The 15,154-nt window shown below is 46.7% G+C and overlaps 1 protein-coding gene across 1 annotated transcript in view; it reads left to right on the top strand.

Annotated features, from left to right (window-relative positions):
- ERICH3 (glutamate rich 3) overlaps positions 1-15,154 on the top strand; it is a gene marked incomplete at its 3' end in the record, with an annotated part of 36,531 nt that overhangs the window by 3,096 nt on the left and 18,281 nt on the right. Inside the window, exons 2-12 of the mRNA XM_061365037.1 lie at positions 33-126; positions 1,387-1,512; positions 2,140-2,211; positions 3,973-4,101; positions 4,754-4,834; positions 5,321-5,476; positions 7,088-7,300; positions 7,937-8,117; positions 9,297-9,483; positions 11,370-11,668; positions 13,520-13,741. Of these exons, the coding sequence (XP_061221021.1) occupies positions 33-126; positions 1,387-1,512; positions 2,140-2,211; positions 3,973-4,101; positions 4,754-4,834; positions 5,321-5,476; positions 7,088-7,300; positions 7,937-8,117; positions 9,297-9,483; positions 11,370-11,668; positions 13,520-13,741 (1,760 nt within the window). The remainder of the gene's footprint in view (positions 1-32; positions 127-1,386; positions 1,513-2,139; positions 2,212-3,972; positions 4,102-4,753; positions 4,835-5,320; positions 5,477-7,087; positions 7,301-7,936; positions 8,118-9,296; positions 9,484-11,369; positions 11,669-13,519; positions 13,742-15,154) is intronic.

Here is a 15,154-nt window from a genome sequence, read left to right as displayed (position 1 = left end):
GTTTATATGCATCCGTATTGATTTTATTTCAGATATCTTGCAACCTACAACAGCCTTACAGACAAACACCTGGTTGGGTATTTCAACAACACCAGAATAAGACGGCATCTTCAGAGATCAGGACTGGTGAGATTGAAAAGTTCCCTTTTCTGAGGGAAAAAAAGAATAGAATAAGGGTGCTCTGTTTCTTCTACCATTGCACCGCTCAGACCACGGGTGGTTCTGTTGTTGGTTTGTTAGAGGGATGTGTTGTCCCTGGTGGCAGTTTGACCAGCCAGCCAAACACATGGCGTCATGCTGTGCCAGACCAAAGCCACACAGTCATGCTGGGGCTGGGCCCGGGTTTGTTCAATCAAAGCATTTCCCAGTGTGTCCTCAGCCACTGCTGGCCAGGGCAGTGGTGCACAAGGCTGTCAGGACACCAGGGTCCCAGGGCCACCTGGGGTTGAGAAGCTGGTGGCACGTGGGTGCTGGTGGATGAAGGTTGCACAGTGGAAGTGATGTGCTAACAGTCAGTTTGGAGGCCATGCTCCATAGGATATCACACTAGGCTTCCACTGCACCTTCTGCAATGCAGCCCATATCGTGCTTATCTGTGGGAAGCTGGGAGCAGCAGCTGGCATGGACTGAAGATGCATTTAAATGCTGGAGAGCCTCCAGCTTCTGCTCAGCAAAGCAGCTTCTCTAGGTTATAACATAAAGCACTGTATCACTGCATGGTTATGGCATGTGGTAAACTTGTATTGCACATCCAGGCAGAAGAAGGTATTTCATGGAGAGGTTTGGATAAATTCAGAATGTTTTTATGGCTTTGCTCCATATTTCTTTCTGCTCTTTGGAATTTGTCTCTGCAACACCTTTCCATTTGCAGATATGCAGAATCATCTCAATTCTCTCAGGTTCGTTACACTGTGAAATCAATCTAAGCACCTTTGACTCTATTAGTTCTTTAAAGAGCTTCAGTGTTAGTTTCCAAAAGTGCTTCATGGAAAGCTGAAGGGCTTGGTAAAGGTGAACCATTTCTAACAATAGCTGAGCACTCCTGGGTGTGACGGCTCAGCACAGGCAGTGCAACCCCTGCACAGCAGGAAGACAAGCATTCAGTTCCCCTCCACTGACTCGGGCAATGGCCCATGAAGAGTAAGGCTGAGCCCTCCACTGCCAGGAAATGTGCCTGCTGCTGCCACTCTCTTCATGTGCCTGCCGGGGTCCATGGGGTGGAGGAAAGCCCAGCTCTGTGCTGGGAGGTGAGGTCCAGCCCGCTGCAGAAGCAGAGGTGGTCTCTACCTGGGAAGAGAAAGCTGTCTCTGTGGGGAATTGCACATGTCAAAGACATGCTTTATTCTATCCTCTGCCTTTTAGTTACATTATATCTGTTTGTGGCAGATCTCAAGGAGTGGAAGAATAATACCTGAGAAGGAATACCGGCTAAATGCTCTGAGGAGGGATCACCAGAGATACGTACAGGAGTGCCTGGCTCGCGCCATATTTCACAAGGTCCTTGACATAGAGGTCTGTGTTTGCAGAGATGTGTCAGCTTCCACCTGCTTCCCTGCTGACAGCCAGTGGCTGTTAACTCATACTGGACCGTTTGCCATAGCTGGGTCGTCATGCTCCCCTGAGAGGCTCTTTCTTGCTAGGAATAGGGACAGTCTTTGTGCTTGATGTCCCCCACATGAAGCCTTCACTGGCCTGTAACTATTAAACCATAGTGACACTAGAGTACACACTGTCCTGGCTCACTTAGTGTTGGTTGGCAGTCATCACATTATGGGATGATATTCACAGGGATCATTCACTTAAAAAATTGTAGTCAAAATGAAATAGTTGGATAAGAGTTATCCTGGATAAGACAGTTACATATCCTAGTCCTGTACAAAATTCAGCACGTTCCTGTTATGTGTCAAGAGTGGAGTTGGTCCCTACAACTTTGCAAATGCTCAGTTGTTCCCTTGCCAATGTTAACATACCCAAGTGGAATGCAAATGCATTGAACCAGTAGTAGTTTTATAGTAGAACTCAATGACGGTGCTGACCAGGGAGCAGGCAAGTGATAAGCAGAACAGAAGCAAGTGTTTCTACCTTCATTTTCGTCTCGTAATACCATTAATGAGATTTCTCTTTCTCTTACATTGATAGCGCCATCATCAGCGGGAAATAAAGCAGCAGCTTGAAAGTTCTGTGAGGAAGGAGAGGGTGCAGAAGGTCAAGGTAAGGCTTGAGTGCTCCTGAGTACTGATGGGACATGGTGCTCTTGTGCTGGGATAAATAACAGCCACGAGTCAGGCCAGAGATTCACTGTGCCAAGTGTTCTATCCCTGATGTGAGTGGAAAAAGTGCAAGAATTGTGTAGGTAGAGGATGATCCTTCCTCTATCCAGCAGTTCAGGAGCTTCCCTTCTTGCACCTAATTCCTTTTGAATCTACTTATTATTTGGTTCTGCAGTGTCCTTGCCTGTGGAATTTAACAATGAGTTGTATAAAATGGTACTCGCTTGCCTTTGTGCACAATTGTCAGCATATCTGCTGTCTGACAGTTCTGGCTGATGCTCCATTGTTCTCGTTATGAAAAAAATTAATAACTGTTCTCCTTTTCCAAGGCAGGTGTGGTTTCACATACCTTTTTCACATTCCTTCTCAGTTTTCCAAGCCAAAGACCCTCAGCCTGTTGACTCTTTCACACATGAGCCTTTCAGGCCTCTCCTTACTGTGTCACTTTTTACCTTTTCTAGTTCTACTGTTTCTGTTTTGAAATGGGGAACCAGACCACAATGAATAATTCAAGACACATGTCTCAGTTCTGGTAATTCTAGACACAATGAGCACTGAGCTCATATTTTCAGTCCTTTGCCTCTCAACATGATATTTAGCAGAAGCTGCATGTGAATAATGAAAAATGGCTTCAGAAGTCTTCACTTTGGTGTCATGTAGGTAGGGCTTGATTCTGTAGTTGGTAGAGGCATGGAAATCCCACAGAGGTCAATGGCTCTTCTCCCAAGTGACTGTATGAGTCACTTGGACTCATACGGGGAAATTTGTTCTCATCTTGGCTGAAATACACACAACACCTTATTTCTCTATCAGGAGCCTGCGTGCATTGAGAAGAACACACGGAGAACTGAGGTGATGCTATGGGCACTTGAAAAACAATGTCAAATCTTCTTAATTTTAAATAATACATTTCTGAGAAATTCATCAGGTAAAGAAAGGAAGAGATTTTAATGAAAGCCACTGGTGACTGTGGTAATTGTAAAGGCACTGACTGCACTGCTGCTGGTAGAGAGTCACCACAGTGGAGACAGCAATCAAGGCACCCTGCCAAGGGGTTCTGGACTTGGATATCTTGGGAACGTAAACCAAAACGTCCGTCACTAAGAAGTGTAAGGGAGATGCCTGCAGATCCGTGATCTGTGTCTTTGCTGTGGTGCCACACTGGAGCAGGAACCTGGCTGGAATTAGCAGTGTAACTTAATTCTCACCTCATACATTCAGTCAATTGGACTGAGTAGCTCATTTAAAATGAAAGCAGAAAAGCGGGTGACTGAGCAGGGGAGGAGGACAGACAGAGCTATCTGTTTCCAGAAGGGCAGTCAGCCCAGTGTGGGGCTTTTGAGGAGAAAACATAGGAAGGGGCAAGAGCCAGAGCAAGGTAGTGGCAGGTGCACTCACCTTGAAGAGACCTTCACCCAAACCAAGAGTTCAGAGATATAGAGAAACAGGCAGATGACTTGAGTCTGGGGGGATCAGCAGCTGGAGAGGGCTACAGCGAAATGAATCAGAGGTGGGAGCAATTCTTTTCCTTTGTCTCTCTCTTATTCTCCCCATGATTTCCTTTCCCTCCTTAAGTAGGTATTGCATCGGGTCCAGACAAGCTGATCTCACAGCTCTCCATTGAAGGACAGACAGAAGGCAGGCCCAGACACTGCTGTTAGGGTACGTAGTACCTCAGAGATGTAAATTTCTGTTCTTCTAGATGGAGCAGTTCAGAAGATCAGTGGAAGGTGTCAACCCTATGCACTTCCCGCATCCACCACTTGCTCCAAGATATCATTATGGACTCCATCCTTTTGTGGCTGAGGAAACAGCTGGTCACTCACAACTGGTAAGTTTTCCCACTGATCCATGTGCTATAGGTACACACAGTTGGAAACGTGCAGGTATACCTGGGGCATCTGTGCTTCTAGAGCACTGACTGCACTGGTTGTTCCAGATTAGGGCCTCATTCTTCACCTCTTGAGGCTGATATCCTCTTTGCAAGATTGTGCCATTAAAGAGGAATCTCAAGAAGCTGATGTTGCAGGAATGGCACATCAGAACTTTGGAAAAAAAAAAGCTTTGCTTTGTGATAAATCTTTAACTTTTCCCTTTTTTCAGCGTTGCCACCCTAGATCAGGCCAGTGTCAGTACTTCAGGTGTTGTCAATGAATGCTGGGCTGTGGGGAAGTTTACGCATGGTGTAAGATCCTGAAAGCAATGGGTTTTTCAGAAAACAGAGCTGAAGGGGTGAAGTAAGACTACAGCTCACTGCAAAGCAAGGCCGTGGTTTGGAGCTCTGGCTCAGAAGCCTCTTGCTGTCTGTTAACAGGCAGAGAAGGAATGTTGATACACGCTTGAAATATAATGATACTGAAGTCTAAGGTGAAAGGTGAAAGACATCATAGTTCAGTTTTAACTGTTTTTTCTTTCAATAATGATAATAGGTACAGAATGAAGAGAGGTTTTCAGTCCTGACTGACCTTCCCCTCTCCACACAGAGGGCACCTGGACACTGTGATTACAGTGGTGGACATCCTCCTCCTCATCACCAGCCCAAGGAACCTGACTTTTCTAGGGTGGTGAGTTACCTCAGCCAAACAGCAATCCAGTTACAGTATTTGAACTCGGTATTCTGAAGGGGATACAAGGAAGAGATGAAATAAAAAAGCCAGAAAAATGCTGAACGTGAACAAACGCAGGCATGCTTGTGTCATGCATTCTGTCAGTGTCCATGTGCTGAAGTCACCGAGACAGGCACATCACTACAGCTTCTGTGAGTTCATTCTGTTTGCATCAGGGCTGCACTGTCAAGAGCCAGTAGCAAACCCTGTATTTATGGCCAAGAGTTTATTTGGATGCTCCAGTTTTTTGGATGCTCAGAGACGTCTGAAGGGGCCTGGCTCTTTGGGGACAGCCTAGAAAAGGTCTGTTCCTGAAGGTACTTGAGAGTCACTCATCCCTTCCCAAGGTCTTGATTGGTGCTTTCTTTGTTTTCCCTCTCAGCTGCTGCTGTGTACTGGAAACTGCACTGAGGTTTCATGGCTGTTTCCTTTTTCCTTTTCCAGACTTCCTGGCGACCCAACACAGCTCCAGGGAACATGCAGCACCCCCCTCGCCTCCAGCCGCTTCGCAGCCGTGCTGCAGAGGGGTCTCTACCAAAGACTTCAAGCTCTAGCCACAGGTGCCACGTGCTGAGATGTGTCAAGCAGTTTGTCACCAGGGTGAGGCCACATTTCATTCTGAAAATGACCTAATGCTGGCAACAGCTTTATAATAGTGCTTTGGTGCTGCAGTTCTGCTGCCAGCAGCATGCCTTCCCAATGGCAGTCAGCTTTCACTTAAACCTTCCTTTTTAATCTCCCCTTAGTTTTCATGGCATTGTCTTACTGGCCTAATGCCCCATGCTTGTTCACAGTGAGGAAAAATGTGGTGACTTCTTACAGCATAAAATCTCTCTGCATGCAGAATTTTCTCCCTCTACATAGACTTTCTGTTGCATAGAGAGGGAGGCACCTGATTAACACCAGTGACTCAGGAATATTTTCATGCAGTCCTACAAGTTTTCATCCTCATCTACAGCTGCAAAGTAGGAAAAAGTCCTTTCTTTTTTTGCCATTCCTCCTCCTAAGGAAACCGGTGGGTCCAGAGAATGAGAGCTTGGTGGAGTAGCCAAATGTGATCTCGATGTGCACACAGCTACTTTCAGCTGAGATTTGGCCTTGTCTTCTGTTCTAGAAAAAACATTCTGTAGTTGGCTTTGTGTTAGGGATTCTGTGGGACTCGAGGGTTTTGGAAGGAGCCTGTGACCTGGAGCCACTGACTGGCAGGCACTGTATGGATAGCTCCTTTCTGCCGTGCATTCACTCTGTATTGTGAAGATCATTCTTTCTTCAAGAATTTGCTGTCACTGTCTCTGTGTACTCAAATTATGGGTGATTTAAACAGCTTCTTTAGTGCCTACTACTGACAGGACAGCTGAGTCAGTCACAGATTGTGAAGGTGATGCAGAGCTCAGATACAGAGCATGCAGCACTTGCACTGGAGATGTCTTGCCTTTCAGCTCCTGTTTGCATTTTGTCCTGAAGGAGGACTAAACCTCCACCACAAATGGGAAAGGGGTGTTTTGAACCACATCTTGTATAATTGATGCCAGATGATGTTACTGGAAGATTCTGGCTGCCTTGGAATTTGGGTGCTGAGGGAACACTGCAGTGCGGTGGAGTTGTGCAGTCTTCTGCCTACTTGTGGGCAGGACTCTGCATGGTTACAAGCAGTACATGGTTTATGATGTTATATATATATCATCATAGGATGATGGTATATATATATATATGTATAAAATCATAGAATCATAGACTAGTTTGGGTTGGAAGGGACCTTCAAAGGTCATCTAGTGCAACCCCCCTGCAATAAGCAGGGACATCTTCAACTAGATATGCATCATATATATGAAGGTGACATTTTCAAGCCATCTACCTGTCGCCTTGCTAATTAGAAGGAAGGGTTTTAGCCCAGAAATGTTTTTGTGAGCAAAACTGCAGGCACCAATTGAGAGACTTGTTCTAGAAGGATGTGTGTTACTAAATGTAAAGAGCACTCTGAGCATGGGTGGTGCATTGTGCTCAGTAACTATTTAATCTTGCCTTGGTGAGGCACTGGAATGGGTTGCCCAGGGAAGTTGTGAATGCTCCATCCCTGGCAGTGTTCAAGGCCAGGTTGGACAAGGTGTCCCTGCCCATGGCAGGGGGATTGGAACTTGATGATCTTAAGGTCCTTTCCAACCCAAACTATTCTATGATTCTATGATTCTAATCTGGGTAAATGTTTTGCAGCAGGAGAGGAATGGATCAAGACTTCTGAATTCAGTGAAGTGTGTGACTGGTGTATCCCCATATCAACTCCCTGCCATCAACAACTATGTGATGCCAGTGCCACCTCCTCGCCTGCAAAAAAGGGGCCTAAATGCAGAGAGGAATGGGATGCCCAGAGGGAGACAATTTCATCTTGCCACTGCACCCAGTGATGCAGAGCAACCTCCAAAGAAGGTAAGTTATCTCTGCTTTTCTGTTAATGTAGAGGCATATTACCTTCCTCACTGGTGTATTTGCCCAGTGCTGAAAGATGTGTGCAACTAGTTTGCATAAATATTCACTGAATTTTTGAAAGGAAGAGTGTTTATCACTATTAAAATATCTAACTGCCACCCATCTCCCTCTACTAAAACATTTGGTGTTTTCATCAGTGGAGGGGTAAAACCGTGCTTGAACAAAACCTCTTACTTAACCCTTCCATTTTAGCCAATCTGATTCTGCTCTGACCATATTTGGTACCAGAACTTCAGAGGGATATAGGAAATGCCTTCCATGTATGAAAACTCCATCTGTTACACTCTATCTCCACAGTGTTGATACCTGTAAAGGCAACTGTTAGGAACCCAGGACTGGGAGCAATGACTTGGGTCATTAAACGTGGTCCTGACATTTTGGGCAATTCACTGCAGTGGATTTTCAGTTCAAAACCTTTTCCTGCCCTTCAGCACATTACAAACCACTTCCCAGTTGAAGCAGCTCAAGGCCTGTGCTGCAGATAGGAAGGCCCCCGTGTATGCGGCACGTATTCCTCTGTGCTCACCTGTGTCAGAGCTGGAGCCTGATGCACTCTCTGTGTCCTTCCCGCTGCAGCCCGCTGGAGGGTTCCCCAGGTCCCCACTCCGCAGCAACGCCTGTGTTACCATGGTCTTCCTGGGAAAAAGCGTGCATTTATCTCACGATGATGCTGATTGCAGGGATGAAATCAAAGTCTATCAGCAGCATTGTGGAGGAGAGAACCTCTGTGTCTACAAAGGCAGGCTGATGGCAGGAGGTAAGGATGGGCAATCAGACTGCTCGTATTGATGCTGGCAACATCCTTTTTTGGGGGCTAGAATACTGATGTGGTTTCAAACTGATTTCAGCTGAGCTCAGTCAAGATCTGTGCTTCCAGGGGGTTTTGTACCATCTGCCTTCACACTACATCTGGATCTACTGTTTCATGATTGAAACTGAGGTTACTTTTTCAGATTCTGGTGGAAGGAATTTAGAGAACTGATTTAAAATGCTCTAGCTTAGAATAATTTTGTATAAAGGTGTACTGTTAATAAAGTAAATAATTGTAGCATTGAACTATCCTTAAGGAGGGGTTTTCTGTTTCTAACTTACTATAATACATCCATGGATGTTGCTTATTATTTCACAAAGAAAAGTACATAGTAGGAGCCCAATTCCCATCTCTTCTATGTGAGTTCCATGACACCAGTAGAAGGTGAATTGTGTCTGGGAAATTGGGAGGACAAAATGGCTGGGAGATTTTCACTTATAGAGAAGAGTGATACCACAGGCTGTACCCCTCATTCCAGCTACAGAGCCCTCTGAGTATGTGTTTGCACTTACATTGGGTGTGGAAGATGGTGCATAGATGGGGCATCTCTGCTGTGGAGACAGGAGAGAGAGCTAGTGGGAAGGGTCCCTGTGCATGGCAGGGGTTGATGATGAGCTTTAAGGTCCCTTCCAACCCAAACCATTCCAGGAGTATACGGTTCTTTGAGGCCTGAACAATCTGTGCACAATGTGCACCCTCCTAAGTCAAGAGTTCACTTTTTTGAGGTGGAAGCTCTGGTGTCTGTTCCATTGTAGCAGTGAGTGGCCAAACTGGGGATGTATTTGCTTGTCCCAGGTGTGTCCAGCTTGGTTCTCTGGGTTGGAAAGAGACAAGGCTGCTGTGTAAGGAGGAGGCAGACTTTTATCTACTGCTTAATGCAGCTGAGAACAGTGTACCTGACCTCTGAGGGCTGTATACTTCAGTGGTGGTGCAGGTGAGATACAACCATTGCAGTATGATAGAATCCCAGACTGGTTTGTGTTGGAAGGGACCTTAAAGCTCATCCAGTTCCAAACCCTGCCACGGGCAGGGACACATTCCACTAGAGCAGCTTGCTCCAAACCCTGTCCAAGTAAGTCCCAGTATAGCACAACCTTTTTCTCTGAACCCTTTCTGTGATTACAGAGACCTTTCAGTTCATCTCAAAGAGGCACCGTGGCTTCCCATTCAGCCTTACCTTTTTTCTCAATGGGATACAAGTGGACAGGTTGAGCTGCTGCTGTGAGTACAAGCATCAGAAAGGTTCCAGGCTGGGAGGCAAACATGGGTCCTTCGCGATTCTGCACGTGGAGGGAGCATCTCCTTGCTACAGGTATGGAGATGAATGCACTTAGCTCACAAGGACTCAGCAGCCCGTTTTTTAGAGAGTTTATCACTTGTTTCCTCTGTTTTTTTCCATCTGGCACCTCAGAGCTCTGTAGAAGCTGTCTCTTTCTCAGTGCTCCTTGAAAGCACAATGCAGCTTATTGCTCAGGGTCTCAGAGCCCAGGATGCCATCAAAGCTAGCTGCCTCTGTGCAGTCACCCTGTAGAGCAGCAGAGCAGTGGGCAGGGGCTGCACTGCGTCTGTCAGCTTGCACAGCCTCAAGCCTTCTCTATTGTGCCATATTATTTTTGCCTCCAGTGTAACACTGAACATGGTTTGTGTAAATGTATTAGTATGTTCAAAGCAGTGAAAACAACGTGAGTTCAGAACGGACACGGTGGCTCCAGAGCTCAGGATATGCCCAAATCTGTTTCTGTCTGATTTCTGGAAAAGTTTGAGGTGAATTTTCTGAATTAATGTAGTCTCCAGAAACTGGTTAATTTCCTTCTGACTTGCCCCCATTTCCTGTCCCACCTCCCCTCTTATTCTTAGTGATATCTCTGTTTTCCTGTCTCTTGTCTTGTCCAGCCAACGCTATCTGGTGACTAGAACCCATCTCCATTAACTACATTCTCCCTGTGCATGACAGCTATTTTCACATCTTCAGATCAAATGCACTTGTATTTCTTTCTGCTTCAAATATGACACCACACCCACACATTAGATACCCACTCTGATTCTCAGCAAAGATCCCAGCTGATCTGCCCTGTTGGGTTCAGGCTTTGGTTCACAAAGAGCTGATGCCGCAGTGATTTGTACACTGATGCTGTGGTCCTTGCACTGAGAGTTTTGTGCTGGCCTAGGTCCAGCAGAACTCCATCAGTATCTTTGAGGTCCCTGAACAAAATACCAGGAATGAGTAACTACAAGGTAGGACTCTCCAGAAATTGTCAGGTTTACATTTTGTGCCCTCACTCAGAACTAAAACATTTCTGGACTGGGTAACTGTGGGGTGTTTCACAGTAGTTCATAAACAGCTGGAAGGTGAGCAGAGGTGCAGTCAGGGAAAGGAAAGGAAAAAGGTTTTAAGACACAGTTGTTGTCTGTGAGGAAAATATGTTTTTCCAGAGAGACTTGTGATTAGCTACAGTGAAAGTTCCAGTTTCAGCTCCATCCTCTGCTGATTTGAGTCTGTACTGCATACAGCATGATGTCCTGGCACCCATGGGTGCTGTAGGTTGGCTCTTGGCATCTGCAGTTGACATTAATCAGGATTAGGGACTCTGATCTCTTGTATGAGCCTCCTGAGTATACGACACAAAGGCTGTCACTCCATTTTATACATGAGGAGCAGTCTCAACAGGTCATCCAAAGTGCTTCATTTTCCAGCTATTTGGATTGCTATTAGGTAGGCAAAACAGAACAGAAACTGCAGATAACTCAATTTCAATCTCTCTCTTCCCCTGCAGGCATTAGACCCAGCAGACAAATCAAAAACCCCAAACACAGTCTTATCCACAAAACCTGAGTTCCCACTTTATGGGTATTACAGCAGGATCTGGGTCCGGCACATCTGACTTGGAGCTTGTCTGCCTTTCCCAGTGGTTCTATCTTTATACCTGGTGTAGCTTGAAATCAATGGACACTTTGCCTTTAATCTGTTTATACTTTAGTTGTCTTCTCCTTCAAGAAGGGCTGCATCTGTGTTAGTGGAGCTCCTGAGGGTCTCAGGGTGCTTCTCCAAGTGGGTCGTTACCCCTGCTGTGTAAGGGGCAGTGCAGAGGCACAGGGGTACCAGGTTTCACTGTTGATAGTGGCTGAACAGTTCACTGCATCTGCTGCCCTCCCATCCTTCACAGAAAGAAAAGTGTGATACTTCTTGGTGTTTTATAGGTGCATTATTGCAATGGGTCTGGACAAAGAGCCATCCCCTCCCAAGAGGAAGGTGAAGGAGGACCATGAGGAAAAGTATGTGGGTTTCTGGGGAGATGGAGCCTATAGTGAGCCAAGCAAAAGCCGTGCTGAGCAGAAATCCAGAAGAAATTCAGTGTTAGTCATCCTGCCAAGTCATGAAGCAACTGTGGAAACTGCTCGGGGTGAAATGAAGACCAAACGGGAGTATGGAAAAGAAGAGATGAAAAAGCCAGCTGATTGTGAGAGGGAAGGCGGTCAGGAAGACACCATTAAAAATGGTACAGTATTCCAAAACACAAGCAGGGGGTGGCAAACGGAGAGGGTGACTCTGGAGAAGGCATGGGACTGCGTGCCTCCAACTTTGCCTGAGGCATCCTCTCTTAGGACGCCTCATATGTGAGAAATGGGGTGATGCCCATGTCTGGGCAATGAAACTTGTGGGGTTCCTTTGGGCCAAGCACCAGGCCGAGAGGGTTTTGCAGAGCTAGGGAGGTGGGTAAGGGGGGTCTGAGGGGCTGAAACGGGGGCCTGAGGTGTGAGAAAGCAGAAGGTACGTGGGGCACGGTGAGGTGGGAGATGGCAGCTGGTGGAGGACTCGTGGAGCAGAAGGGAGGGCTGGGGCTGGGTGAGCTCTGAAGGGAGATGGACACCAGTGGATGGAGAGGAGACGGTGGCCAGGGGGGCAGGAGGCGGAAGAGCCTCGTGCTGCGGTGCGGACGGGCCGTGGAGGGAGGAGGCCGGGTGCTGGGGCAGAGCAGCAGCGTCAGCGCGATGGAGCTCCCGCTGGAGCCCTGCGGTCTCCCTGCTGCCCGTGGGCAGGGGCAGCGCCTTGCTCACCGGGGCTCCTCCAGCCCTTTCTCTCCCGCACTGCCCCAGGCACCCCAGCCTCCAGCAGCTCGTCCCTGTGCCCCGGCTCTGCAGCTCACCTCTCGCCTTCCCTGCTCCCCTTGCAGTGCTGCTGTGCAGCGTCCTCGTTACTCCCTGCGGATGTGTGTCGTTAATCGAGCCTTTCTCCCCCAGGAGGTGGGCGTCTTTCTCACAGTTACCTGCAGAGGTCTCGCTCCCAACAGGGCAGCTGGAATCTCAATTGATTTTTGATACAGAGAATGAATGTTATTCCCGTAATTCTCGTTGCCTCGATAATGGTTTATTTGGCTGATCGGTTCTGCATCAGATACTCTTCATCTCTGTCCTCGGCATTCTGGCACTCCAGTACTGAAAAGCTGCGATGGAACAAAGAGCACAGTGAGGCTGTGTGGCAGAGGAAGAGCCGGTGGCAGCTCTGCAGCACTCCTGCGCTGTTGGGGTCCCTGCTGCTTGCAGTGAGCTGGTGGCAGCAGTGGCGATCCTGGGTTTCAGTGGCACCAAACATCTCTGTGCATTCCAACAGCACAGCCTGGCCTGGGAGTGGAAGGGCTCTCCAGTGCAGGTGCATGGACAGCCCTTGTCTGTAGACCTGAGCGAAGGGAAGGTGTCTATCAGATGTCGCACCTTGCCAGGCCACTAGTAGCCTGGGATGAAACTCAGACCTGCTGATGTAAAACTGCACTAAGCTTCACCTGTACTTTACCTGGGACCTGAAGGGTGTGTTGGAACAGTGTGATACAGGCTGTTCCTCTGCAGCACCCTTTGGCTGGATTTAATGAATTCATGTAGTTTGTAGGCCTCTTCTTTGCTAATTAACCATGTGAACCCATGATCATCTTCCTGGACGCTACAATATATTACCCTTCCCCAGCTTTCTCTAGTGCTTGTATTCTTTTTTCATCACAAGTTTCTCTCCTGTAATGAGACTGTCTAGCATTCTGAGTTTGCCCAGCACTTAATTTTCCCAGCCCTTCCAGTGACTAATGAATGTGTTTGGTTTGGGTTTAATGTAGTGATCATACTTGGTGCATCATTCAGTAGCTTTACTGCACTTTTGCGGCTCTACCTATGAAGAACATGATGCTTTTTTATGATAACGCGCTCTTACGATTCCTGCTGTGGTCTTAGATTTTCTCGTGGCTTTAAAAGGACTGAGCAAATGCAAAGGCAAGGGGGCATTAATGAAGTTCTGTCTGCTTGAAAAGAACTTTATTAGTTGTGAAGTTCTTTTCCTGTCTCACACTGTGATTCTTTTATTTTAGAGTATGATGAAGATTTTGAAGCAGATGAAGAAGTTAATGAAGAGGGACAGACCAATGATCAAATGAATGGGATGTCAAAGTCACCCTCAGATGATAAAAACCATAATTTAGACTATGAAAATGAGAGCAAAACCTCATCACAGAAAGCGCTGCAGGCCTCTGACAGTGAGGAGGATGAAAGTGATGGGTATTCTGACAGCAGCTCTGAGGATGATGAACAAGGTTAGTGTTTTCCATAATGAGGCTTGGAGAAGCCGACCTGATGTATACCCGGTACATCTGTTGATGGGAAAACCCATGCAATTCCTATGGAATTGGTAAAAGATAACTATTCTGTCTCTTACTAATTCTACCTTCTGTCACTGACATACAGCCAAACGCAGTGGCAGGGTGTGTATGTGCCAGCTCACAGCAGGCTTTGGTGAACTAGTTAAAAATGGAGATGGAGCCAATCAGCAAATTAGCTCTAAACACTTGGGTGAGTGAGCACTGTTTCTCAAGGTGAATGGAAACACTACTTTCACACTTGTGTTTGTGGGTGAGTTAAGCAGAGGTGATCCAGCTGCTTGTGACAAGGTTGCAGCTGCAAGAAAAATCCAGGCTTTTTATAGGAAGTACAACACCAGAGACCGAAATCAGGTTTGAAAGATCCTGGTTTATAAAACCAATCACTGCTGTGGCCCCAGAGAGTCTTGGTTTTTGTTCTCTCTGATAATTGGGCACTGGTCACTTGTGAGCTATGAACAGTCAGTGAGCTCTCTGCTTCCACTGTCGCTTTTGGGGAAAGGGGGCAGAGGAGCTGCCCTTACCTCATTATCCCTGCTGTTTGCTGAGGCTGTAGGAAGACAGGTAATGCTCTGACTTGGCATTTGGTGTCTTGTGTAAGCAGCAGTTACCAAATAACGGGTGGGGAGCCAGGGGGGCTTTTAGAAGTCTAAACATGCCAGTACAATAAGTAATGAGAGACTCATGGATTAGGAGCTAGGGATACTGATGGAAGAGCCTTTGTGTTATGTTGTGAATGGATCTGTTCTGTGCTCGGGGCTGCCTGACTGCTCCCCATGGGTGTAAAACACTGTCAACAAGAGGAGCAGTGCTTCCAACATTTATCTTCTCAGGACAAGAAGCCTGAAGGGAGCTCCTCAGTCCTTATTTACTACTGGTAAAAGGTAGACTGTAACATCAGATAGGGATGGTTTAAGGTCACTACTAGCTTTGGGTGACATTTCAGATCATTATAGCTTTGGATTTCTAGGGACTTTGCATTTAAGTTTGAAGGCCAGGATGATCTTTTGTTCTGGATGAAGTGATTAATGTTCCAAGAGGTTTCTGTGCTTGGGGTGGTAGAAGTATCCAAAACCAGTTGGTATCTACTGCTTGGTGCTTGAACAGAATCTGTTACAGCCAGTAAAGAGTGGAACCCAAACTGGTGCAGAGTGTTTCCTTCTGAATAGTGTAGGAAAGGTTCATCATCTCCCATAGGTCTATTTGCTGTTACCTGGTGGCACCGAGTCCTCATCTAGTTTCATCCAGCTTCTTTAAAGAAAATAAGCTTTTTGTGTTGTTTTCCTCTGGGCAGTGATACCTTGAACACAAATCCTGAGAGTTTTCATTCCTCTTTGCTATCTGTTGGTC

This window comes from Neopsephotus bourkii, unplaced genomic scaffold, assembly GCF_033783945.1.
Source record: "Neopsephotus bourkii isolate Nb327-2 ecotype Australia unplaced genomic scaffold, CSIRO-AGI_Nbou_v1 NB_1269, whole genome shotgun sequence".
NCBI lineage: Eukaryota > Metazoa > Chordata > Aves > Psittaciformes > Psittacidae > Neopsephotus > Neopsephotus bourkii.
Note: the sequence above shows the minus strand (reverse complement) of the source record. Positions and strands in the feature narration are given on the sequence as shown.